Source organism: Lissotriton helveticus, chromosome 6, assembly GCF_964261635.1.
Source record: "Lissotriton helveticus chromosome 6, aLisHel1.1, whole genome shotgun sequence".
Classification (NCBI taxonomy): Eukaryota; Metazoa; Chordata; class Amphibia; order Caudata; family Salamandridae; genus Lissotriton; species Lissotriton helveticus.
Window position 1 is genome coordinate 172,681,130 of NC_136067.1, and position 27,425 is coordinate 172,708,554.

Here is a 27,425-nt window from a genome sequence, read left to right on the forward strand (position 1 = left end):
GAATAGGGCCCGAAGGTATCGCAGCACTAATTACATTACACTACGGTCGCATTCATTTTTTAGGGATGGGGAGATTAAGCGGTGTGCCAGGCTGTTGAGCCGACGCTGGAACTGGTTTCCCAGTTTCAGTGTCCAACTCTGACCTTAACGTCACCTCCTGTCCCATGCTTCTCCAATGAACGTCTCTAAACAAGCCCCTGGTGCCCTGTAAACTTTCTTGATTCCTCTATAAATGCTTGCACACGTCAGTAAAGGGAGGAGGTTTCAAGTCCTATGGTTATATATTCTACACTGGATTTTAACGTTTTGGAAGCCGGGCATGTCCAGAGCAACAGTGGGCAAAACTGGGATAAGGGTGTCTGGAATTGTGACTAGCTATCTTCAAATGATATGGACAGTGCTGGGAGGTTACCAGGTAACTCTATATCACCAGGAGGCACTTTTTTTCAGTCTTGAGCTGCTATAAAAAAACTCGGGCGTTCTGGGAGTTGTAGTAATTTAAGCACTTAATACCGAACTGCCTTGTCTCAGCAGATTCGATTTTCGCTGTCAAGTGTTTTGTTGCCGCTGCCTTTGGCGTGTTCTGATAGCGTTCCGGTACACCGGGGGTTAAGGAGTTCCCTCGGCTGCCTCCAGGCGATAGTCCGCTGTCTACTGCCAGCTTTAGGGGCGGGGAAGGTGCTTGTTGTTGGCTTGCAGGAGGGCGTGCGTCGTGTGATTGTGTGTGCATGTGGATTGCCTGTGGATTACCCCCGGCTGTGCAGAGGGGGTCCCGGCAGTGTGCGCGACCTCACCCCCCGCGAGGCCATGGAGAGCCCCCGCCGGAGGGCCAGTCCCCCCCTCAGTCTGTGTGCTTGAGGCCTGAAGAAGGCTGCCATTGCTGGGCTCATGGCCAGCGCCAACTGTAAAGTGGCAGCGTCGCTTTTCAAGCGCTCCCTCGCCCTGTCCCCGGCCCAGAAGCCCAGCAGCCAGCGGTCCCTGCTGGGCCTGCCCCGGCTGCAGGAGCGGGGCCTGAGGGAGAGCAGGGTCGTGCAGAAATACGTGCCTATGCAGGCAGCCGCCGCCACCCGCATTCACCCTGTGACTTTCCTCTCCCAGGACTCCATGAGCGACAGCCTGAAAGTTTGTTACAAGTACCTGAACGAGACGAGCAGGAGCTTTGCAGCGGTGATCCAGGCGCTAGACGGCGAGCTGCGGTGAGTACTGTACTGCTGCCTTCTCTGTCCAAGAGATTTCATTTAAAATGCGGGTGTCTGTGCGAGTTATTCGTACTTGTTTGGGTTTGTGAGGTGCAGCCCTTGTTTAACAGTTGCTGCAGTACTTTTAAGAACGTGGCATTGTTGTGGAACATTGAATCACACTAAGTAGCAAGTTACTCATATCCAGGCATGACTAGAAACAAAAGTATATGTTTGTGTTGAAAAGTACGTTTGTTTTGTTGCAATATGTATATATTTTTATAGCTAAATACATACATCTGTATGTAACTGTTTAGGACTTTAAGCGCAAGTTATTTCGTTATTCTTATTTTAAATTTTTATAAAGCGTGAACATGACCCATGGGTTTCAGAACGCAGTACATAAACATGTACAGACATTAAATATCGGGTTTTGCAAGTGAATGCGTTCCAAAATTATCTACGTAAGAAATCAGCATCTGGGAGAAGATATTCAACCCCCGTGATCCCATATGCGGGATGTAGATAGATGCACGAATGTTGAAGTAGCATAGGTTCCTTTGGGAAAGGATGGTGGCGGGAAGTTGTGCAATCTATGTTCCTGACTAACCAGCAAGGTAATTTGTGTCTAATCTGCATTTATTTATTGCAATCCTAAAGTATTTGGTAGCAATTTGAGTTCGCCAATCCACATCAGGGACATTCATCCCTAGTATTATTGATACGTTCAGGAGTGAAGTGAATTAATTGGACCCTAGCATTTCTAGATATTTAGCAAGCTCTTGTAAGGATTCTTTCCCCTGTGATCTCCAATATTCTGCCCATATCTCCCTCCCATTTGGCCCCGAGTTCCGATAGTGATAACCTTAGCTTTTGCACAAGTAATCTGTGGATCTGCGACGCAGCTTTATCTGAAAAGGAATAAACGTAATGCATGTCATAACTGAACTGGTATGAGAACAATATTTCTGTTTGTAAATTATTGAAATGTATAAGCTCTTCGGTTGTACATGACAACAAGTGTGTATGTATGTACGTTTAAAATACAGGTTAAACGTGAAATAATGGATGTAAACATGGGGTGAAATAATGGTTGCAAAGTAGTAGAGCTCAGGTACCCTAAACAAATGCTACCAGGGAATAAGGGAGTGAGTTAAGCTACTATATGAAGCGGACAAAGTTTCGAGGGAGGGTGGTCAGGTAGTGAAACTTTTAAAATCGGTAAGATAAGGGGAGCTGGTTGTTGGGCGTGTTTCAGGACATCAGATCAAGTAACTCAAATGATCAGAGCACCGCGTTAGATGGAGGTTAATGACGGTAATAGGAGGATTGTAAATGTAGATGGGGCACCAGAGGCGTGCCATCATTGACTGAGTTATTGATCTCTACTCTTGAAGACGAGCATGCTGACGTCATTAGACGGGGTGAGCCATGTAGTGCTAATGTACCGTCTCGCCAGCCTGTGACTAAAGGACAGACCCGAGATAGTTCAGTCTTTGTGTAGGATCCTTTCTCTGGTGTAGACCTACCATCTTCCATGCGGATGTGTGTTCTTTAACCCTATGGAATAAAAAAATTCCTAGTAAGCATGATGGAAAGTTTCAATTCTATTAACCCCTACCGCGCTACCGCGTTTTCCCGCTGTGCGCTGAAATTTAAAAAATGGCTTGTTTATGACCAAGCCAGCTCGTCATCCGCGTAGCGCAGGTAACGCCCATGACGAGCTGGCTTTGTCATTAGCGCTGAAGGGGTTAAAGACGCAGAGGTGAGGATTATGCTGTAACTTTCTTTATTCCTTACAGCCAGCAGTGTTCAACTTTAACTTTTTTAACAAAAAACTAGCACTCCTATGGTGCTTTACACAGTCCACCAATCAGTATCCTCTGATATCCCTGAGGTTGTGTGCTTCCTGTGGCAACTCCTCTTTCTTGATTCCAACCAGAACAAGCATTGAAAATGCAATAGGTCTCGCCTTTGATTAAGTTAAAGCCATTTGTTTTGTTAATGGTATTGTAGGGAAACATCATTTACCACGAAGGCATTACCACTACTAACTTTTACCACGTGACACTTACCACGCAGGGTGCCTTCCACGCAGGGTGCCTTCCACGACGTCTTTACCACGGGCTGGGGGGGAGACGTGGTATTCCTTCATGTCGTTCTGCGTGGGCTTGGGGGGCAGAGGGGGGGGGCTCGGAGGGGGGCTGGGGGGGGTCTCCCCCCCCAAAAATAACAAGCAGGTTACTTTAAAAAAAAAAACGAACATAAATTTAAAAGAAAAAGGAAAGAGCCTCCCCCAAAGACGTGCCGTGTACGTCAAAAAAGCAGTCCTTTTTTTATTTTGGTATACGTGTTTTGACGCTTGTTTCAATGGAGGATGGAAGTAAGGGCTCGTAGAGAAAGACGTGCAGGTAAGACGTTTCTAGGCGTAGTAAAATCCTACGTTGTAAATACCAGCGTGGTAAAGCCACTTGCGATGTAAAATTCGCGTGGTAAAGCCATGCGTGGTATTTGAAATCGTGGTATAATCATATATTCGGTATTGTATAGCAAAGCAAATGGCCTTAACTTAATGAAAGGACCTATTGGATTTTTAATGCTTGTTTAAACCGGACGCAATGAAAGTTGATGATGATTTTTTTAAAACACAGAACTGTTAAAAAAAAAAAAAACAGTGACGGCTGGGGTATTGCAGATATAAAGTGCCAATGATACCAACGCAAAGTCACAAAATCATCTCCAATTCTTCCTGCCCAAAAAGTATCACAGGTCACTCAAAGGTGTATCTATTTTCAAAATCCACTGAAACGGAGCAATGCAGGAGGTGAAGTCTCCCAAGTCCACACACAAACACCAATGGTTCGCCCTCCTCCCCAGGCGTTCTAAACGGAACACAGGCTCGCGCCTGCTAACAGTACCATGTACGCATGCGCGAAAGCATGCTCAAAAACAATTACCAAATGGTGTTTTTCCTCACACTGTGAGACAGTTTTGTAAACCTTATTTTGTATATTCATTAAAGCTACGAAGGCGTATCACAAAACTTTTTCTGTTTTTATACCATTCTTAGTATAGCACAGAATAGATATTTATAATTGAACCAACGTTACTAAAAGAGGAGTTTCCATTCGCATATATGCCTGACGGGTCCGCCATTTGCCTAGTACTATCACCATATTGTTTATTACTGGCAAGTAAATATGAGCTATGCCATTAAGATGGCGTCCACTTTCAAGACGGTACCGCAAATCTGTAACGTACCTGATAGGCTGAAGGAGCCTTCCTGCAGTGCGAGGTAACTGAAAAGAAGACCCTACTCCTAAGGAGTTTGTCTCCCCAGTTACTTTTCCACAACAACTTCTCCACCCTAACCAAGTGGAATCCAAATCAATGATGATGCTGGTTTGTGCAGGTGTTCGTGTGACACAAAACAGCTCAAACGGGTGCACCAACTGTAGAGAGTAAATCATTTTTGAGCTGAAAGTCGACCTAAGGCAGCAGAAAATGCGCCAACCGCCTGCTAACTTATGCAGCGGAGGCTTAATTAGGCACAGGAGAATTTCACGTATGCTAGCGAAATCCCACACAATTCCCTGCATTTCGATTGTTACTCAAAATGCTTGAAAGTTCGTCTCGTAAAAATTCTATTGCAGAGCACTCACATAAAATATCATGCATAAAGAAGAACTCCTTGTGCAAACGAAAGATACCGGAGTCTCAGCCGCTGATTAGGCTGTGGGCACCGGCTCAGTTTATAAAGTCTACGCACCCAACATGGAGACCGGGGAGGGAGATACGTGGTTGTCATTGAGTATCAGCGCCATCACATGCAGAGGAGGTTATGCACGAGAGACCATGAGGGTGAGAGGGCTGCAATAAAACTGCCAGTACCGAACGGAAATCCGGGCTACAACCCCCTCACGGACAGACACTGCTCTATGAAGAAGATGCACACAAACTGCAAGTCTCTCAAAAAACATATGGTCCTGCTATTTGATGCAGCCTCACCCCTTGTAAAATAAGCATAAGGACTGTGGAGTGAACGGAGTAAGCCAACATAGAGCGCAAGTAAGAACAGCGGCGTCGCAGTGCGTGTGCGCAGGTCCGATCAACTGTTCATTGCCTATGGACGCATGCGTAAAGGGTGTCCTGTTACCAAGCCAACTATTGCACGTTGAATTACTTCAGCCGTTATCTTCTGCCATCGGAAAGCCGGCAAGCCTCTACAATCTACAGTGAGGGCTAATTCCACCAGGGCGATGTCATCCTCTACTGCCCTGTTTGCTAGTGTGCCGCTTCATCAGATCTGCAGAGCAGCCACGTGGTCCAACAGGCACACGTTCACGAAACACTACTGCCTGGATGCCATCAACGAGGTAGATACAGCAGTGGGACAGGCAGTGCTTCGCAATCTTTTTAATTAAAGATTGTTAAACATTCGCTCGTTTTTCTTTTCCCTGTATTTGTAAAGCGCTCTGATATCCGCAAGGATCTTGTTCGCGCTATATAAAACTTTCAAAATAAATAAATAAATACATAAATTAAGGTGAGCCTCTGTCTTCCCTCCTCCATTATGGTTTTATGATTGCTATCATTACTTGCATGACTGTATTATTGTCTCATTGACTTTCTTCCATGCTGTTGCATGGCAATTCGAGCATTTATCGGCTATTACTGCTCTCTATTCTATTCAAGCAAGTGAATCTATGAAAGACACCCTAATACTGGAGAAGAACAATTGTTACTTACCTGTAAACAGGTGGTTCTCCAGTATTGGTGTCTTTCATAGATTCACATGCGACCCACCCACCTCCCCTCAGAGGCTCGCTTCTCCTCATAGACTCTTTTGTCACTCTTGTACTACGAAAATCTGAGGGATTGAGCTCTGAGGAGAAGGTTCTGGAGGAGTGCTGGCCCCTGATTGGCTGTAGTTTGGACTAACATAATGACAGGAATATGTTACTAGTGTTTTCTCTCTCTACCATGTATTCCTATGTAGGAATTGTGTTTGGGTATTTACTACTTTTTCTAGTGTATATTTTATGTGTTATGTATTTACATACATATGTTATTGCTATTTTATTTTACCGTGGGACTCCCACTTCGACGACGGGGAATATTCAAGCATGTGAATCTATGAAAGACACCAATACTGGAGAACCACCTGTTTACAGGTAAGTAACAATTGTTCTTCTATTTCGAAGGTAGGAAGCGATCCAGTCTAGGGCAGTCCCTTCTATGCCGGCTTCATAGAGTCTGTGTTTGTATCCGAGTGTCATGGTCAACCGTGTCAAAGGCAGCCGATAGGTTCAACAGGAGTAGCGCAGCAACCCCGTTGCTGTCAACTGTGTTCTTCAGGTCATCCCAGATGGCCAGGAAGGCAGATTCTGTGCCTCTTCCCGGAACGGAATCCCGTTTGTATGTCTGAAAGTATGGCATTCTCTTCAATGAATTGTGACATCTGGGCAAATGCTGCTCTTTCTGTCAGTTTGCCCAGGAAAGGTCCATTTGTAATGGGCCTGTAGTTGTCAGAGTTCAGCCGGTCCAAGTTTGTTTTCTTTAGTAAAGGGCGTATGTATGACTTTTCTGAGTACTTCTGGAAATATTCTGTGTGTGTGGTTTTTGTTTTTTTAACTTAAGTAGTTTCCCATACACTGCTTTTCGCCCCCGCTTAGTGTGTCACAAACCTCATTCACTCTTTGCAGAAGCGGCTATGTTGCAAAATAGGTTTTACCCCATTCCAAAATGGCTGCCCTTGCATATACAGGCACGGGTAGCCACCTTTTTAGTGTTTTTGTAAAGCTTGAAAAAAATTAAAGACCGTTGTTTCCACATGAGCACCCCAACACACACAAAGGCACCTGTATGTGTGTATAAAAAATGTTTTGCAAGAACATTGAAAAAGGTAACACCATAATGGACAATGCCAATGGGCTGGCAGCCAAAGCTAGACCTTATGGGTCAGCAGGCTTAGCAAATGATTTTTGCAAATTGTAGTTGGCTTGAGCATCATATGTTGATAAGCGGTTGTGCAGTATAGTGTTTATCTCACCTGCAAAGCTATCCAGTTGCAGGGCCAAACTGTCAGTTACTCTGACATGTGCCATAATTAGGTCTGGCGTTGTGTAAGACTTTTTAAAAAAAATAAAAAATATATACATAGTATATGGAGAAGTGTGGCTCACTGGTTGGAGCGGCAGACTCTGATGCAGAGGTGTGGCCCGGACCAGGGTTCAATTCCCGTCACGGCAGGGTCTTGGGCGCAATGTCCTCGGACCCGATAATTCTCTCGCCTCGGTGCCTACTCTAATCATGGGGTTCAAAGCGATACAGCGATTTGTGGGTGGGTGTGTGTGGCTCTGGGGATGGGTCCCACTCTGCAACTCTGGGCAATAGCTTGCTTAATCTCCACACCGGCCCTACCGCTAGGATGCCTGGCTTCACCCAGGAGTGGGCACCTCACAGGAACAGGCCAGGACGGGTTCCTCAGCGGCACAGCGCGGGGATACACTGGCTAGTGTAACCAGGCGATAAGCTCAGTATTATTATTATTATTATTATTATTATTATTATTATATAGGGAGGTTTATATAGGGAGGTGCTCTTATCAAGCCCTCTTCACCCATTGTTCATTTGTCATTTACATATTTCCTCTGCCCACTTCAGCATGGGGCAATGATCAGCCCATTTCAGCCACTATCCAACGTCATTGTAAATGACTACATCCTGTTCTAGCACAGGGAGCACACCTGCACACAAAATAGTTCTCTTCGGTGTCACAAACTGGTGTGACAATTTTTTGGGGAGAAATATTTTTTATAGAAGTATTGGCAGGGCCATGCAGTTCCCTCAACAATAAAGTGTTTAAGAAAACCGGAGAAATCAATCATTGGCTAAGCCAAAAGGCTCGTACCCAACGCCAGACCTTTTTGCATTACTAGTGCTTGTTGTAGGATATAGGTTGCCCCTAGGTAGTTATAGTTAAGACCACTTTTCCATAGGAAAAATATTTTTTGTTTGACTAATAACTTTAGAGCCGCTTGATGAATGGTCACTAAACTTTCCAAAGAAAAAGTTCACACACCTCATCTCCTGCCCAGAAAGTTTCGAGGTGCCCTATTAAGTGGGGCTTGAGAAAAAGGAGGGGTCCCAAAAAGTGTTTTCCCCCATGTAATTTTCCATTGGAAAATTGGACACTGCTACAATCAAAATGGCTTAACTGAATTTGGTGTAAAGCTATGGCCCAAAAAGCATGCCTTTTGTGATTTGGGATACATGTATTCAGTAGTTTTTGAGAAATACAGATTCAATTTATTGTGTATATATCACGCCACAGTGGATCCAACCGATCTAAAGTGGAAATCTCATTTGCTGCAACCACGTAAACAAAAAATGCAGTTATTTTAGTCCACTGTCCGAAAAAAAAAAAAAAAACAAGATGGCCAGCGATCGGCAGTATTAAATGGTGCGAAGAAAGCAACAGCACCTTATGTTGCCACTATATAGCTGAACTTGATGGTTATCAAGGCAGGACCAAGCACCCACTCTGTTCCCCTCTCCCAGACCAAGTCTGGGAAAGATTGAGCACACCAGGCCATTATTTTTTAGAAATCCCTGTGGGCATCCAGGTTTCTCTCACAGTGATTCTCCTGCTGGTTTCCCTAACTGTAGCTCATCTAAATAAGGGTCATGTGAGATTTCACTCTTAGTGGAAAAATATGACCTCTTATTAGCAAGCTACTCAGAATTTGAGGTATAGTGTAGCTGTGTTATCCACTTTCTTAATTTCCTTTGCTGTTTTTAGGTTTTGCCTGGCGTCCGCTGCGCAGCAGCGTTCGCGCAGGCGAAATCTAATGTTAGAACAGTACTGCTTTGGTCCCGCCTTCTCTTCCATTGGCTAGCTCCATAAATGGAGGCTAGCCATTGGAAGAGCGATCTGTCCGTCATTGCCGGAGCAGATTCGTGGGCGTTCCCGCGATTTTTACTCATCCAACCCCTTTTAGGACATCAGTGCAGCGGTGGGCGGGGTTTATTTTTTTGGTCGTCCATGTTTCTTTTGGTCATTCCGCGGCCGACCGCCGCCGGAGGAAGTCCAGGTGAGCACCCCCCTGCCGCTGTCCGTGCCTTTCCCGCCCCCCTCCCGCTGTCCGTGCCTTTCCCGCCCCCCTCCCGCTGTCCGTGCCTTTCCTGCCCTCCCTCCCGCTGTCCGTGCCTGGGGAGGGAGGAGGTTTAGCAGCAACATCCCCGCTGGCCAAACAAGCCCTGACCAAGCCAACAGTCCTCTAGGTTTTATTTTCAAAACTTTTAATGAATCTTTAATAATTTATTCGTCCGACTCTTCCAAATTAGCTTCTATCGCTCCTCTTTTCGCCATCTCTAAAACTTGCTTCGTTACTGAAGGTCTCTTCTTAGAACTGTATTTCTTTTCTAAGCCGTAACTAGTCAGAGGGGCTTCTTATTTTTTTGTTCATCGCCATTTGGAAAACTCTATGGAAAAGTGTTTTCTTTTTGCCACATTTGAGTGAAAGTTGTGACTTTTCCGATGTGGTTTGCACATATCCGTATTTAACATTGCTAAATTATTTCTGCATACCGAACAGTTTGTATTCTTCTATAAAGAAACTAGTGAAAAATCTCGCAGCAAAAAGATGCATGGATTTCACCTCAGTTGGGTTCGAAATTAGGGGGGGAAAGAGCTCGCTTTGCAATGAAAATTATAGTAATGCTCAAAAACCAGCAAAATGTTTTTTAGGCCTTTCTGAGGGGGCACTCAAGAAAATAAATAAACGGAAAGTACTGCCTGCTGCCAAGGGCGCCCCTTCCTAGAATATTGGGTGGGTCTTCTCATTTCCCCTACACTCCTAGTTTTGTTTCCCTTGGTTAATTGTTTTTCCTTCTTTCTTCTCCACCAGCTCCATTTCTTCCTTCCCCTTCGATCTTTTCCTGTTTTCTCCGATCTTTTCCTCCCCTTCTTACTTTTTATTTTATTTCTGTCTCTCCCTCACTCTTTCTCTCCTCTTTTTCCAATTGCAATAGTTTTTTTCTTTCCCTGTCAACATCACCGTACTCAGTTCCTTTGCCTGCCCCTGACACCAACCTTTTAGCTTGAACATGGCATTCCTATGAAATTATATTTACAAGCTACTGCGTGCAGACTAAGGGTGGCCCTAAAACGAGAGTTTTAGCCTAACCCATCCTTGGCCACCGGGCCTGGACGACCGCCCCCACCCACCGCCCTCGTAGCTGCCGAAGTAGTGGTTCTCGATGCCACCTTCCATACTAGCTTATACCCCTTGCTAATGTTTTTCCACAGAAGGCGTGTTAGGGGTTCAGATCCCCCGGTACAGAAGCACTTCTGGCTATCACGTCCCTGAGTTGCTGATGCGAAAGGGTGGGATCCCTTGCAATCCATCGCTTCCGCATTGTATAGTGTGTGTACTGGAATCGGACCACACACTGTCACATTTTTCTCTGTACCAGGACTTGTAGTGATTTTAATGCACACAGCTCATCGGAATCACAGTATGTATGTTATAGTTTGCTGCTTCCCTAAATCCCCAATTACTGTTACCTGGTAAGCGTCATAGTTCCCATTATACCTTCTTCCAATAACCTAAATATTCCTCTAAAACACGATATCGCATCTGGCTTTACTTAAAACAATTCCTCTCAAACTTCCTCATAAACACAAAGCAGCATTTATTTCTGTTTAAGAGCTGAGGCGCATCTTTTGAACAGGTGTAAGCAGTTCCTTAATTAATGTTCTGCTATACATCCATGTTTTCATACAATGCCTTGTAAATTGCTAAAAAATCTCCCAAACTTTACTTCCCTATAAAGTATCTCTCCACAAGCCCCCCCACACCAGGTTCTCCGCTTTTTTCCTCTTAACATTTTTATTTTTATGTTTATTTTGCTGCGCAATACACTTATTTGTGTTGTAAAAAAGATATATTTCAGTCTTTTTAAACAGAAAATTACATTTACAAAACTATGCCTCCCCAAAAATGTCCCTCTCCAACTAGCAGGAAACCTCCTGCCCAGCACTATATGTAACAAGCTGCACACAGTCTTCCACTTACTAGTAATTTTATTGTATTGTTTGTGCTATACATTGCTTTCATGACGAAAACACATTATTTGTGGGTGGGTGTGTGTGTGTGGCTCTGGGTGTGTGTGTGTGTGTGTGGCTCTGGGTGTGTGTGTGTGTGTGTGTGTGTGTGGCTCTGGGGGGGTGTGTGTGTGGCTCTGGGGGGGGTGTGTGTGGCTCGGGGGGGTGTGTGTGGCTCTGTGTGTGTGGCTCTGGGTGTGTGTGTGTGTGTGTGGCTCTGGGTGTGTGTGGCTCTGGGTGTGTGTGTGGCTCTGGGTGTGTGTGTGGCTCTGGGTGTGTGTGTGTGTGTGTGGCTCTGGGTGCGTGTGTGTGGCTGTGGTAGTAATTGCTGTCTGCTGAGCTCGTCCGTAGGGTACAATAGGTCTCACATTTGCGAGAGATTAAGCTAATGGCAATGTAAATGACAATGCCATTTATTTATCTGTTTTCAAAACAAATACATAAACACAAATTTTGTCATTTACAATGCCAATAGCTCTAACTTTTCCAAAGGCGAAACCATTGCATTGTAAATGCTTGTTATTTTTCTCGCCTAAGTTCTCCAATGTTGCGTTAGAGATGTCACTTTCTTCTCCTGTGCCCCAGGTTTTCTTCTTAATCTTGAAAGAGGCTAAAACCCACAAGGCACCTAGTCAAAAATTGTTGGATAAGTGGCTACCATTGGGGTTCCTGAGTAAGTTACATAAAGGGAGATGATGTGGCCTAACTGTAGAGCTGCCAATCTTGAAGCTGAGGTACCGGTTCGAGTCTGGCGGCAGGCTCAAACATCCTGTTGTTCTGGGCAAATCACTTAATCTCCCGTGCTTATAAAAAATGAACGTGTCTGTCTGTAATAGCACTGGTGCTCCTGTAAAGCGGCCGTGATACCTTCGGTTCGAGTTTGTGCTATATAAAACTGCAAAAAAAATAAAAATCTCTTTGATATGTTCTCTTGAATTTGTGAACGATTGAGTGCCTTGACCAGTGGCACAGTCAGAGTCTTGAAGAAGGTGGGAAATACATGTGGAAGAATGTACAGACAACAGTGACAGGAAGATGGAGGTCTTTGTGTTCTCAAGTCCATGTGTTAAACATCTTTGTTAGAGATGTACTCAGTTTAAGAAATTAAGCTTTTTCAATTGATTCGTGCTAATTTTGGTAGATACATTAGGTCTTTATCCCAGACATTAAGACCACCAATTAGCACTGTGCGTTTGGTATTGAAATTGCATTTGTCCAGTCCTGAATGGGTTTCTTATAGGAAGACTGCTTTAGAGAGGTAGAGGACATAATAATCCACACCAATAGTGAAGAAAATGTTGAACCCCCTGGTGCATTGAGCCCCAAACAATTACAATAATGGAAGAGTTCTAAAATTGAGTGGGGGTATCTGGTAGCTGAGTGATTCTGAAATGAGTAATATTGTTTTACCAATTGCATTTACGAATTTGTGCAATTTTGAACTGAGAAAAGTGGCAGTAGTTCCTACTTGGGTCGCCTTTCTGTTTTGGTTTTAAGGTCAAGCAGACCAGGCGTAGTCCAAGTTTGATTATAGGGATGAAAATCAATTTACACTATGGCACAATGAAATAACACTCAAAAGTCAATGTCAAGCCGGGGCGATGCGTAGGTCTTTATTTATTGCATAGAGCATGGATACAGACCAAGAGCTGCTTGCAACCCTCCTGACCTTTACAAGCCCACCCCGTGAACAGCAGCAATTTGTTGCTGTTTACATGACCGAGCGCTAGCATTGTGATAGCTGTTCAATAAGTACGCCTTTATTTCCAAGTTCGCTTAAGGAAAGGAAAAGAAGCACAGAAGGTGTCCTGATCCACTTCTCTATAAGAACATTCGTACATTGTGCTTCAAACATGTAAACATATGATGCACTTTTTTTGAAGTTTTAAGAGCTTATTTTATTAACATGCAGAAGTGTTTCACCTTAGTAGATCAGTATATATATATATATATATATATATATATATATATATATATATATATATATATATATATATATATATATATATATATATATATATATATATATAGTGTGTGTGTGTGTGTAGGAAAGTAGCTCTTTTGACATGGATACCCCCACTTTTTGCCTGGTAACTGATGTGATTTTGACTGGAAGTGCACTGGGTTCCTGCTAACCAGATCCCCAGTGTCAGAGCTCTTTCCTAAAACTGTACAATTGTTTAGTCCAATAGGCAAAACCTTGTCCCTGGTACCTTGGGCCTGAGGTACTAAAGAGGATCCCTAAAGGCAGCAGCACAACTTGTGCCACCCTAAGAGACCTCTCACCAAGCTCATGCAGGGCTGCTATCGCAGGCTGCGTGTCTTGGTGCAGACAAAAGTGAAACAATGACATGTTTCACATCCCTGTGTACTGTGTCCCTTAACACTTCATGTAATATTTGTAAGTCACCCCTACAGTAGGCTTGGCAGCCATAAGGCAGGGGGTTGAATATTACCTGTGAGGGCATACCTGCATGAGCAGATAGGCCCCTGTGCTGGTCAGTCCTATTACTTCCTATACAAGTGACCAGGGACGCCATTTTAAGACGTGTGCTGGACACTGGTGGAAACGAGTTCCCTAGCTACATGATGGCGTCATTGAAGATAGGAATGTTTGGTATCAAACATCTCGTATTGGTAAACGCACACTGATTCCAGTGGTGGATTTACTAATACATGCACACAGAGGGCACCTTAGAGATGCCCCCTGAAAACCTACCAGCCTCTGGTGTGCTCGCTGACTGATTTCTGCCAGCCTGCCACAGAGACGCTGTTCTGACTTCCTAGAGTGAGAGCCTTTTGCTCGCGGAGGACCCAGAATAAAAGCCTGTCCGGGAAGAGGGTGTCACAGCCCCTCCTACAGCAAGACATGCTGATTAGTCTTCATAGGGTGGCAACCTTCAAAATGTTGTTGTCTTTGAAATGCTAATCTGGCTTCCCTCACTGGAAAGGTACTACCTCTACCCAGAGCCTGTAAATTAAATGCTGCTAGCAGGCAACAGCACTCATTGTGCCACCCACTACAGTAGCTTTGTAAAACATGTCTCAGGCCTGCTATTGTAGCCTGTGTGTGCAGTTTTAATGCTGCCATTTTGTACCAGCAAAATATAATGTTTTCCAGGTTTAAGCCTTCCTTTTTAATGCATATGTTACCCCTGTGGTAGGCCATAAGGGGTCATGGGGCAGGTTGCATATATTTAAAAGGTAGGACATGTAAGTTTAAGTTTTACATGTCCTGGCAGTGAAATACTCCTAAAGTAGTTTTTCACTGCTGTAAGTCTCTCTCCTATATATTTAATGCTGAGTTACCTTATTTCAGTTAATACATGCTAATTTCAGATTGGGAGCAAATAGAGATATGCTGGTTACACTCAAATTTATTATAAATTAAAATCCTCTTTAATGTCAGATTTCAGGTTACAATTTAGAAAGTTAGCATTCTGTTGTTCCAACCAGCTGTACCTTTCTTCCAGTGTCCTGGGTCACATGACTGTGAGTGGCTTTGCTATTCTGGGTTGCGTATCTCTTCAAATCATTGAGACAACCCTAGGTGTGAGGAGAGATGGTCTTCCTGACAGGATGGCTGGGGAGGAGCTGCCCCCTGCCCTGACTATATTTCAAAGGGCTCTACTTAATAGCACCCACAAAAGGACCTTACACCAGAGCTGCCCTGCCTTTTGTCACCCTTGACCATTTTGAGCCAGGACTAAGGGAATGAGAAAACTGACAAGAACTAGTTTTGCAGGTCGCGCAAGGAAATTTCCCCACACAAGGTTAGCACAGCCATAAAAATGGGACCTTATGAACCTACCATCAGGATACTCCTGGATTTGTGGAAGGATCTGCCTTGCTATCTGAAGAACGAAGATTTGGCCTGCTTGCCTTGAATTCCAGTTACCCAGAGTGACTCCAAGGGTAGTTGGCTGACATGAGGAAGCTACCAGGATACAGAAAGATCCCAGAAGTCTCCTTGGAACTGCCCAGCACTAATTGGACCTACCTGAGCCCTGCTTCTGGCCTCTGATGGAGTGAGTCCCAATCCCCAAAAGGAGCACCCCAGTTCCTGAAACCTTCATCGGGGAGAGCTCCTCCTGAAGAAAAGGTAAAGAAACTGAAGCTTGGGCTTTTGCAACTGCAAATAGGCCCATTCGTGCCAGTACTCTCATGCCACAATGACCACCAACGAAAAGTTCCAGTGCGACCTGCTCTTTGTGACACTTGCAACTGTCCTCTGCGATCAACCAACACGTAGTTACAGCGAAGACTGGCTCGGTGTGCTACAGCAACGGCCCTTCAGGATGCTCAACCTACTCTTCGCTGCAAAAACCTCCTCCTTTTGGTCTCCACCAGCATGGCCAATGCCCTTCACACTGTACTTGAAAAGGTACTTTTCAGTTGGATTAACCTGGTCCTTGTATCTGGCCTGCGCTCCATTGCTTTTGGCCTGAACTTGTGACTTACCTCTTGTCAAGTGCCACCAGATAACTGTGAGTGGCTCTTTGTGAATTCTAAGTGCTATGTTCCCCTAAAACCTTGAAATTCAATATCTACAGTTCGACTGCTTGGATTTTTGTTCTAGTTTCATTTTATTTATTAAAATGTGCTCTATTTTTCCAAATTGATTTTAATTTTTTTTTGTATTTTCACTTTATTACTGTGTGCTGCATAAATACTTTACACATGGCCTCTAAGTTAAGCCTGACAGCTTTGGGCCAAGCTGCCAGAGGGTTAAGCACAAGTTAATTTAATGACTTTTTGTAGTTCATCTTGGCGAGGAATGTGGTTGTTACTTGGGATTGATCCAGCTTTTCTAATTTCACATTGTGCAGTTCAGCCACTAGATCTTTCCCTTTCATGTTTCACATCAAATGTTAATGCTTTGTCTTTAATTCTTGGTGCATGATGTCAGAGCGTGAGCGAAAAACAGAGGCCACATGAATGCTTGGTTAGTTTTGGGCTCAAGGATTCAAAAAACCCTAAAGTTGAACCAGGCATTGAACTCGAGCCATCTGTGGCTCACCTGCCTGTATGACATAATAGTAATTAAGGGGACAAAGGTAAAAAAAAGATGTTTTGACCTCGACTCACTGTCTACACACCATGCACATTCTTTGCTTCCCCTACACCCACCTTACATACACCCCCCACCCCCTTCCACCCTTCTGGCATCAATGGGGCCCTCGGTCATGTTACAAACAATACTTTTTGGTGTCTGGGAAAATGTTTGTGAGTACCCATGGTATATAGTAATGAGGCAGTACAAAAAGTAACAAAGCAATCCGGAATGGCACTGAACCTTCTGCTTTGAAATGCATTACAGTGTGCGGTATTATACCTCTAGGCACCGCCGGTGCTGTAACATTGAGCTCTTTAGCTCAAATCCACTATAGAGAAATAATTGCATTTAATTTCAAGCAGTTATCTCCAAGCCATTGTCCCAGGTGTTGGAGCTTCCTAGCCTCCTTGATCACTGTAAATGAGAATTTACGTTGCTCTGCAGTCAAGCAAATGTGTTTAGTCTATTGGTTGCTCCATGTAATGTTCTTCTTAAAACTGTTTTAGGCATATGCATCAGGCAAACACATTTTTATTGTCTGCTCTAACTATTACTCTTTTACCCACAGCCATGCTGTGTGCATATTCTACCTGGTGCTTCGAGCACTGGACACCGTAGAAGATGACATGACTATTAGCTTGGAAGCCAAGATCCCATTGTTGCATGACTTCCACACTTATCTGTATGAGCCTGAATGGAGATACACGGAAAGCAAGGAAAAAGATAGACAAGTACTGGAAGACTTTCCTACGGTAGGAAAACAATCGCCTTATATTTTTCTGTTTCAGAATTCATGTATTTTTATGTTTTTGTGTATATTTTATTGAGTTGAACCAGCTTGCGTGTAACCGACTGCGTCCTCTAGGGGAACATGAAATGTTACTTGGAAAGCTGTTGAGCCTGTGTTTACCTCAGAGGCTGTCTCAATGACCTGCCATTACTGGCGGAAGGTCAGCTTTCTCCTTAAGTGGGATACCTTTTAGGAGAACACTGCTTGGCAGCGCTGGCCATTGCTTCTTTAAGGGTGTTGTCCTGCACCTTAACTAAGAGTACTAATATTCCATTATAAAACTCCAAATATTGCCCAAATGTCATAGGAGTTCAGTAGAAGGATTGACCTAATTGTTCAAGAAACTCAATCCTAGATCATCTTTGAATCGAGCATGGTATGAAGTTCTGACTTTTAATTAGCTAACCCCAGATTGATCTACATTCTACCTGCAGTGTCGTAGTGTCCACTGCTTTCTTTCAAATTTCTTGCAAGATGTTTGTTTTACCCAGTCAGTCCCCTTCTCAGAGTCTTCTGACAAGAAATATTCTTCTTCATAAGGAAATATCTCAACTTCCCAATTGTTATCTGTTGCTGGCGCTAATCTGCTCCCAGAAACCGTTCTGACCACCAAGGAGACTTTGTAAAGATGGGGTGGGGATAGCTGGTCTTTCAGAGCCTTTGGGAAAGATCATTAGCCACCTGGGAGGACTCACAATAGAGTAGGGAGTAATCTCCCCTCAAATGTGACTGGGCTGGGGTCAGGGTATGTTGAGGGTTGGGGATTCTAACAAACTTGTAAGGCTTTGAAAGTGCACCCGCTACTTTTCAAATCCCTGCCAGTTCCTGCCAAGAACTACAGGCTCTATTGTCTCAGAAGCATGTAGATGTTTTCCTTTACCCCAAAGTTTTATCTTCTCCTCTCCATTCCAAGAAAGTGTTGGCTCTCTTCCCAGGGCAAGGAAGCGAAAACAATCTTGAGATTCATCAAGACTGAATAATCCATTCAGGGATTACCTCAATTGGGCATGCAAGGTTATTTATTCCCTTTATGTCAAAGTGGATGCAGACGTGTGCACAACTGATACTTTCTGCATCTGTCTGAGCTTCAATTCACATGTGTACCCAACATGTTCATTCAGAACTTGGTTTGGGTTTATGTTTTCATTAATCTTGGAATGACACACTGAAGGTTATCCTGAATATAGAAACCTCACTGGGAGGATATTTTCATCTGCCAGTGCACTCCAGTTTTTGTATTTTGTGATGTATATTAAATTCCTCCTTGCTTCATGATGTGTGTTGGGCTCCCTGTTTCAGATCTCTTTGGAGTTTCGTAATCTGGATAAGGAATTCCAAGTTGTGATTGCAGACATCTGTCACAAGATGGGCGTTGGAATGGCTGAGTTTTTGGAAAAAAAAGTGGAATCTCTACAAGAGTGGGATAAGGTAAGAAAACGTGCAACTTATTTAGAGAGAATGTAATATGAGGCTGAAGGTATGCTCTGCTTATTCTAATCAGACGTGTTTCTAGATAAGTAATGGAAAGTTTGGCACCTAAGCAATGGTTATTTACACCTTGTATCACTGCTTTGGCTCTGTAGCCAGTTGTATATTTGTTAAACTACAGCAAAGTGCCTGAACGGTTGTTTGTGAGAATGGGTGAATTGTATACAATGCGCATCATAAAAGGATACACGTTATTACATGTATCCCGATTAACACGTGGTAATTACTTTTAATGCTTTCTGAGCAGCAATGCTATGATTTGACTACAGATAGGGACCAACCTAACGGGTGATTGTGCGCTTTACAAATGTGGATATTGTTGTTTGTTGAAACCTATTATGATCAATACCAATACTTCCAGTGGGCTCTTGGTCAGCCCATTGTATACCTTTAGTTGGCGTTCCTATCGAGCAATCTCATTTGCTTGCTTCTTATTCAGTGTCTTTCTTTCTTCCTCTGTGCTTGTGTGCCTCCCCCTTCAATCATTTTGATAGGTGACTTGTATTCTTCCACTGCTTACTTTAAGGCAACTATTTTTTTCGTTTTTCTTTTCCAGAACTCTTTGAGGGTGCATGTATTTTCTTGCCCTTGTGTGCGATCTCCCCTCCAAATACCCCCGTCCTTTACATGTTACCTCCCCTTTACTGTTTTTTCTTTTCTTCAGCGCAGCCTCCCTCAAGCTCCTTCATTGCTCCCCCACTTACCTTGGCTTCCTGACTCTTACCTTTGCTTCCTGACTCTTACCTCTAGGGTTGCCTTTGAACTCACTTCTCTGTCGATTTAAAAAAAATATATATATATTTCATTTTTTATTTTTTAAAGCATCAACGTCCCCAGTTTGCTTCAGCCCAACTCCTTGTTTCATTAATGCTCTTTTGCATATATGTTTTTTAAAGTTATGACTTCAGGATTATCATCCACCGTTTTAGAAAGCAAATTAGTTAAAAAAGAAAATGGCTGCCTCTATATGACAGCGACATGCTCGTGTGTTGTAACACACGCACTTGTATATGTTAACGTGATGAGTCAAAAACGTTATTTTTAGCAATGTGAAAAATTTGTTGCGAAAGGCGTTGGCAAAGCAAAAATATCAAGTAACGCCATTGAAAGAAAAGTGCTAGTTTTTCTCAGAATGTCCCTAAGTCAGTGGCAGTAAACCCACGTTTCTTATTGTGCTTATATGCTCGAACTACACTTACAGATAAAGCACGCTCAAACAGAACTTAATCTGGTTTTGCTTGTTTCTGTGCAGAGAGGATCACAGAGTAGGCTGCTCATCTTGGTAAGGGCGATTGTGTGATGCCTCTACTTTCTTGTAATGCCAATGGCGAGCTTAGTGCTATAGGCACACACAAGCAGGTTTTATCAAGCCGAAATTACCATATTTCTCTAGTGCAGTTTTTCCTGAAAAGGAGATTTAAGACTTTTCCAACATAAACCTAATCATATTAACCACCACGTTTTCCTTGCAGTATTGTCACTATGTGGCTGGACTTGTAGGAATTGGCCTTTCCCGTCTGTTTTCTGCTTCAGAACTGGAAGACCTCATTGTTGGTCAGGACACAGAGCTCTCCAATTCCATGGGCCTTTTCCTGCAAAAAACCAACATCATTCGGGATTACCTGGAGGACGAACTTGATGGTCGAGAGTTCTGGCCCAGAGAGGTAAAAGAAACCATAAGTGTAGAGTCTCAGTCCATTATATAAGTTTCAGATATAGCCTGGTGGTAGTGTTCAAAGTGAGCAAGGTCACTAATCAGTGGATGGGGCCCTGCAGGTCAAGAGGAAAGAGGTTTTTTGAAAGCATCCTTGTAATTTGCTCCAATTGCCCTTTTTTTCTTAGAAACCTAGACTTGCTACAGTTATGTTATATGTAAATGTATAGCACACAACTCGCCCGGAGCGTATTTTGTCGCTTAAAATTGATTTTGGCAGATTAGCTTGCTACTTTCTGGTGTAGATTTAGATATTGTTTCTTGCAGTGTACACAAGTCCTTGGACAACCTACCTGTGCTAAAAGATGTGTGAAGCTTTGGCTCTCCGATTTATTGTTATTGGCTGCAACTTCATAGATTAAGGGAAAGTGGTAAAACAAATTAGTTAATGTTGAGTTCGTGCATTATATAATTTAGATAGATTTAAGTATTTTTGAAATGTTGCTTTAATCTTCAAATAAAGTGATTAAACAGTTGCATTGTTCAGATTACAATCTCCTTAGTGTGCACTTAGAATATGTTACAATTCTGTACACTGAGATATAATTTGAGTTCTACACAAAGACAAGCAATATTAGGCTGTTACATGTACGTTGAATTTGGAAATAAAACCTGACTCCCATATCAAAATAACCGCACCCATTTTATTAAAACGTATTCAATTAATTCATATTTGTTTTGTATTCCAAGTGCTACGTCTTGCTCATAATGAGCTTTGAGCAACAAGGAGTGTGTTTTATAAAACACGTAGCAGCGTGTTAGTTCCTTTTTTATTTTATATCTTGTTAACAGTCCATTGCTACTACTGTCTTTTTACTGCCTGCACTCCCCCTGAAATGTTTCTTCCTTCAAGGTAGGAATGTAAGAACTGTGAGCTGCTCTTTCTAAGGAAAGATTACTTTAACAAGCATTGGCATTGCCAATAGGTCTCGCTTGTGGGACCTTATAAGTATTTAGTTTTGCAGCACAATATCCTTGCTGCAACAAGGACATTGTGCTGCAAAACTAAATACTTATAAGGTCCCACAAGCGAGACCTATTGGCAATGGCAATGCTTGTTTATTTTTACAGGTAACTACAAAACAACTAAAGGCAACAACGTTAAGGGGGAACAACAAAGAGTGGGGGATGACATAAATAGAAGCTAGGAAGGCACGATAGAAACAAAATAAAATAAATGACAATGTGTGCTCTGACCTCATGGTTTACCCCCTTCAGAGTAGGAGAGATTTTGGGATAGAAGTTTCAGTACACAATGGGTGCAGGTACAATAGACGGGAAAAAAAGGACTTCCGTTTTTTTATTATGTGTATGTAAAGCGCTCTGATACCTACGGGTCAAGCTAGCGCTATATAAAAACTTTTAAAATAAAATTAATAAATTATCGTACAGGTGATGCTATTTAAATATTTTCATATGTATTTAGGAATGTGCTGCTTATAACCTTTCGGACACTTAAGCACTTCGGCATTGAGTGCACATAAGAGAAAATAGACGTAATGCCGATATTCAGAAAATTAACCCATTCGCTTCTGCAAGCATAATGAGCTCTGAGCGCCTTTGACGTGAGCCCAGCATTGACGCGATACCAGCAGTCTCCAGACGAAGAGCCGATATTACACAATTACCACGGACGAGCTGAAAGCCCCACACGAGGTTTTCCAGCTTGCGTGTAGAAACAATGCACAATTGACACCCATTACAGATTTTGCATCTTCCCTGGGGCACAGAATCGTAGCTTCAGAAGTCTTTTGTTTCTGTTTTAGGACAGGGTATCAGTGCGAATGTTGTTTGATTATACGAGGACAGTGCCTGGCGAGTGTAGTGCTGGGATTCAATGGTAAACACACGCAAAACCTCCTGGACATATGTTTTATGCGAATGAAGCCTGACGGAGGCGGTAGCAAAAAAAAAAGCCTTTGATGCAGCAGGGGGCGGAGAGCAGGGGGCGGAGCGGGAAGAGCTGCTGGCGTGGGAGGGTGATTGATGGGATACAAGCGATTCCCTTAAGCAAAAGCAAATGGTGGGGGCCTGAAGGAGGAGGGGGTGCGAGGGATGAGTGAGGATGGGGTAGCAGGGGAGGGAACACGGCCTGGGGGAAGCTGGCTGGGGAGGGGGAGGAGAAATCCAAGGAAGGCTGTGTGCGGGGAGAGAGGGGAGGAGAGAGGGGAGGAGAGAGGGGAGGTGCTGGAGCTGAAAGTATGGCCGATAGGAGGGAGGGAGGCTGATGCGCGTTCGTGTTTGATCACGTGGTTCACGTGAACTTGATGAAAACCGCCAGCAAAAAGCTGGTGGTTTCATGAGGATTTTCGCTACTTGAATTCTCGCTCCGCTCGATGCGCATCGATAGGTCGCGAGACCTAAAAATTAGGCTTGGTGATCAAATAAATAATTGAGATTTCCGAAGTTTTTCAAGAACTTGCCTTTTAGTCTTCTTGTATTTTAGAAAGAAATAGTGGTCATGTTTTCTGTTTCAACAAGACTATCCCAAGTCATGGTTTATAGGGCCATCTTCCCATCCTCGCCAATTCTGTAGTTAATATTTCCTGCCGACTTTTTTGTTTGACTCTAGGTGTGGAGCAGATATGCTAAAAAACTGTCAGACCTGGCAAAACCAGAAAACCTAGACTCCGCAGTGCACTGCATGAATGACCTGATTACCAACGCCCTCCACCATGTGCCGGACGTCCTCACATACCTTTCTCGATTGAAAAATCAAAGTGTTTTCAACTTTTGCGCTATTCCACAAGTAAGTCAACATTTTCGAAATTCACATATTTCTTTGATTATTCTGTATATTAACAGTATTGTGAGTAACTTTTCTTCCTTTTAAAAGGACACCTCATCCACTGCATATAAATAACTTGGTCTTTAGGAGAATGTGTATGAATATTGTCATGTGTGTGTTGTCTCTTATGTGGGAACAAAATAATTTTGTACTTCAGGAATGCATAAAAGATTTTGCTACCATACACGCACATTATTTTTATTTTTTTAAAGAACCTTTATTGTTGTAGTACGGAGATACAAACATGGGCCTACAACCAATCCGGCCGGCCGCTAGTCAAATCGATTAAAAAGTAACGTAGTGTAAAAACATACAGCGGTCCGGAGTTCAAAGGCAGAATAGCATCCAGGATATGACATATAATTAAAATACCATGCGATAATAAGGATCTGAGACGGTTCATTTTGCAATAACAAAAAATAAAGTGAAAATCAATGTTGCATAATCACACATACCCCTAATACAGCTAACTAGAAGCAAAAGGTTTTACGCCAGCGATGTACATAAATTGAAAAAGACGGGGGAAGGGGTATATGAGTCAGGATAGATGCAATAAACACAAAGCAATCATGGCGAACTAGCCCCACCCCTCAAGGCGAAACACAATATGGGAGACATGGAAGACGACAACATCGAAATAGGAAAAGGGCAAAGGGCCATAGAAACAAAGAGAGAACAAAATAACAAACCCATCCCCCAACCCTGCACCCCTGCAGAAGGCTATGGCCTACCCCCCCAGCAGCGTGCCTGTCGCCCTAAATAAGAGACCCGAAATAGAGAGAAGAAAAAGAGAAAGAGAAAAAAAAATACAGGAGTAGGGCCCTCGATCTGGTCATCCGGCCCCTCCCACCTCCGCGTGCAAGGATCGTATAAACAGTAACGGTAGAAGAAGTACAAGTAGCAACAAGCACGTATAACGCAAACAATTACATCCCCGCTGAGCGCCCCTTAAATCACCATCAACCATCTATGATTCCCTCCATGTCCCAAGCGAATTCACCCCTCGCCTCGTCTGTCAATAGTACCAACGTTGAACCATCCCTCAGACGGGATACAAAGTAGCACAAAGGGTCCGATTGCACCGGGAGGATCAGGCAGTGTCGCCGCTCCATAGGATCCCAGCCACCGAAATTTCGCCGATGATGCATGGCGGAAGTCTGATTGTGACAATGTCAACACCGCCAACAGTCGCGAGTCCGAACACAGTCCCGCCAGACATGGAAAGGGAAACACACAATGCGGGAAGCGCCGAAACCCCGACTGGGCCGCCCAAACCGTGTATCGACGCTGTTCATCCACTCGCCGATCAGAGAAAGGCCCCGATGAGACAATCACATGCGCCACAGGTGTATCCACAGTAAGCTCATGAACCAAATCCATCCACGTCTCCGAGAATGTAGACTCATCCGGGGAATACGTCAATGAGGCAGAGGCAGACACATCGGCGCCTCCTTCAGAGCAATCCGTGCCGTTACAAGGTGGCGGGACAACAATGGCGGCCATTCTGCGTCCCAATTCTCGGGCCTCCCGGATCAGGGCAGTTTGCAGGGTTGTTAGTGCAGCCAGTATGTGTTTGGGCGTGGACGTTTTCTCGCGTAGCCAAACCCCGGGATTCTCTTGTGCACCGGTTTCTCTGCCCGGAAGAGGGGTGCGCGAGAAAGTATCATCCGCCATTTCAGCCGTCACGTTCTCGTTCCCCTCCACCTCACCTCAGGATCGGGTCCGACCCCCGGGAGCAGCAGGATTCACAGCGGGATCTCAATAGTCGGGGCAGGCAACAAAAAGGAGAGTCACCAAAAGGCTAAACAAACTTCCTGCTGCCTCTCGGGAGTCACCCACCGGCTCCGGGGGGGGGGGGGGGGGCTGTTAACATGACCGGGTCTCACACCGAAGGGGAACTGGGCATCAAGGACTCTCTCCGGCCCAGCTATATCGCACCTCCCGCAGGGCAACCCACTATTGGGAGTGGGTTGGTATCACCTCTTCCGGCTCGCAGATCTCAGGTTCTCTCCGACCGGCTTCCCATCGCAACCAAAGCCCGCAGGTGGTGCAATCACGGCCGGACACTCTCCTCACTCGAGATCCCGGTCTCAGCACCTCAAAGGCCGCCAAACAGACGGGGACTTTTCTTCGGGTCTACTGCACGGTGGAGTCTCAAAAGCAGATGGTAAGTAAATGCTTTCCTTCACCTACTTAAATCAGCAAATAATGCTCAAGTTTATCACCAGGATATATGTGCAGGGCGGGAGGGCTCGCGGAGGCAAGCGTTTATGCAGCCATCCCGATTGCCATCTTGGCTCCTCCACACACGCACATTTTTTAACTAGCAAGTTTAACATTTTCCAATTCCCTGCCGGGAGTTTTATTTTTAAACTGTCAAAGGAGTTTTTTTTTTTTTACTTTGGCTTTTAAATTTTTTTTTATACCTTCACTCCACCTAAAGTAACAGAAAAAGTGGTCGACCTTGATAAAGAGTATGTACAATCTTTCCCAGCTGCATCATTACCGTGGCAGTGTGCCTCACTAGAAGCAGGCTGAGGTGCATTCGATAAATTGCAGGTGACATTGATTAGTGCAAGCATTTATTACAAATGACTGACTTTGTGATTTATGTGTGTTAGTTTGGTGTGTTTTATTCAACACTAATAGATCATCTGACACCGTCGTATGCAACCTGGGAGTAAAGTTTGACAAATAGCTGACCCAAGTGGATAGTGTGGTAGGAGTGTGCTTTGGCCTTCTCAGATCTTTAAAAAAAGTTTTTATTTCTACTCCCCTCACGTTGCCAGAAGGCGGTAATTTATGCTCTTATAACCTCACACTTGGATTATGCCAACGCTCTATACTGGGGTCTCCTAGTGTATCAATTTAAGAGACTCCAGTTGGTGCAGCCCGACTTCTTTTAGGACTCGGTAAATGGAATCACATTCGTCTGCACCTTAAAGAATTGCATTGGTTGCCAATCTGTGAGCGAGTTCATTTTGAGGGACTGGTGCTGTCCCATAGAGCCTTCTATCAGTCAGGTCCCCAAAACCTGTCTAATAAAGTTGTACACTTCCTCAGTCGCGGCTCGCATAACTCGCGTGTGGGTCACGCAGGGAGGCTTATAAAACTTATAACATCGCGCTGTATAAATGGGTTTGCAAGGTGTGGGAGACTGGAGGCAATGTTTGTGTAATGCCGGGGAAATACACAGTAAAAACCGGCCCACCAGACCGTAAAAGAGGCCCACAAACATTTAAAAAAACTGGCCTACACAGTGACCTGGTAGGCCAGCCCTTCAGGCACAACCAGATTGCCTTCTAGGCCGTCCAACGCTGGGCATTACTAATTCCATGCATCTGGAAAAGGAAACTATAAATCAGCAGGTCTCACTGCTGGGACTGTGTTTTGTATAGTGGTTGTATTTAAGCAATGGATCACCATTAGCGCTGTATTTTTTTAGTTTCATACCCTCTGCCTTAGTGGCCATGTAGCATTAAGATGCGGTCTAAAGATTTTTGCTAGCGTAGGTAGATCTGCCCTTAGTGGCTTTTTTTTCTTTTTCACAGAGTTTTATATAGCGCGAACTTGACCCGGAATCTGGTATCGGATCGCCTTACATAGCACCAATTGCATTACATGGGGACCCATTCATTTTTGTTAGGCACAGGGAGATTAAATTATTTGCCCAGAATCACAGGATGTTCAGCGTCATTGCTGAGACTCAAACCTGGTTTCCCCAAATTCGAGGTCGACCGCTCTAGCCGCTAGGCCAACTGCTCTCCCCGCTCTTTTTCTTTTATGACAGATATAGTCTTAATGATTTATGTATGCTTTCTGCTTGATGTTCTACTGATATTTAAGCTTGCTTTAGTGTGTCTTTGTCTGTAAGCGCTGAAGCATGGCAGTGGCACAAATAACATAGTTGTTTGTAGTACATGTATTGTAACAAAGGCGATTGATAGGGGAAGTTAATGGATGAGCTAGAATGATGCCTGACGTAGATGGATTGCTCCTAACACTAGGCACACCACGATTGACTAAAACAAATTTAACAGATTGAAGATTTGGCTCACTATATAGTTAGATATGATGGGTGGTTGTGTGTCCTCTGTTCTTAGTTTAAAACGTTCACTATAACGCACAGATGGAGTTGATTAGCTATTTGCATCTCTGTTAAAGCCATTTTTAGGTCTCGCTGGCGTTGCAGCGCCAAGCGCTGCCGCCAACGAGACTTATAGTCGCCTTGCTCCCTCCCAAGGGAGACAGACCTGGGCACGAGCCGACTCAGGTCTGTGAATGCGGGAGCCGCAGGGAA

General features: G+C 44.0%; 1 protein-coding gene across 3 annotated transcripts in view; it reads left to right on the forward strand.

The window, feature by feature from the left end:
• Nucleotides 1–27,425, forward strand: part of FDFT1 (farnesyl-diphosphate farnesyltransferase 1) — a 145,081-nt gene that overhangs the window by 15,623 nt on the left and 102,033 nt on the right. For 2 of the 3 annotated variants that reach the window (XM_078647581.1, XM_078647580.1), the window contains exons 2-6: nt 1,099–1,196; nt 16,914–17,097; nt 18,435–18,563; nt 20,096–20,287; nt 22,910–23,086. In XM_078647581.1, the coding sequence (XP_078503707.1) occupies nt 1,105–1,196; nt 16,914–17,097; nt 18,435–18,563; nt 20,096–20,287; nt 22,910–23,086 (774 nt within the window). In that variant the 5' untranslated portion in view covers nt 1,099–1,104. Of the gene's footprint in view, nt 1–777; nt 1,197–16,913; nt 17,098–18,434; nt 18,564–20,095; nt 20,288–22,909; nt 23,087–27,425 lie in introns of those variants that run through there. The other variant, XM_078647579.1, reaches the window with a different exon arrangement.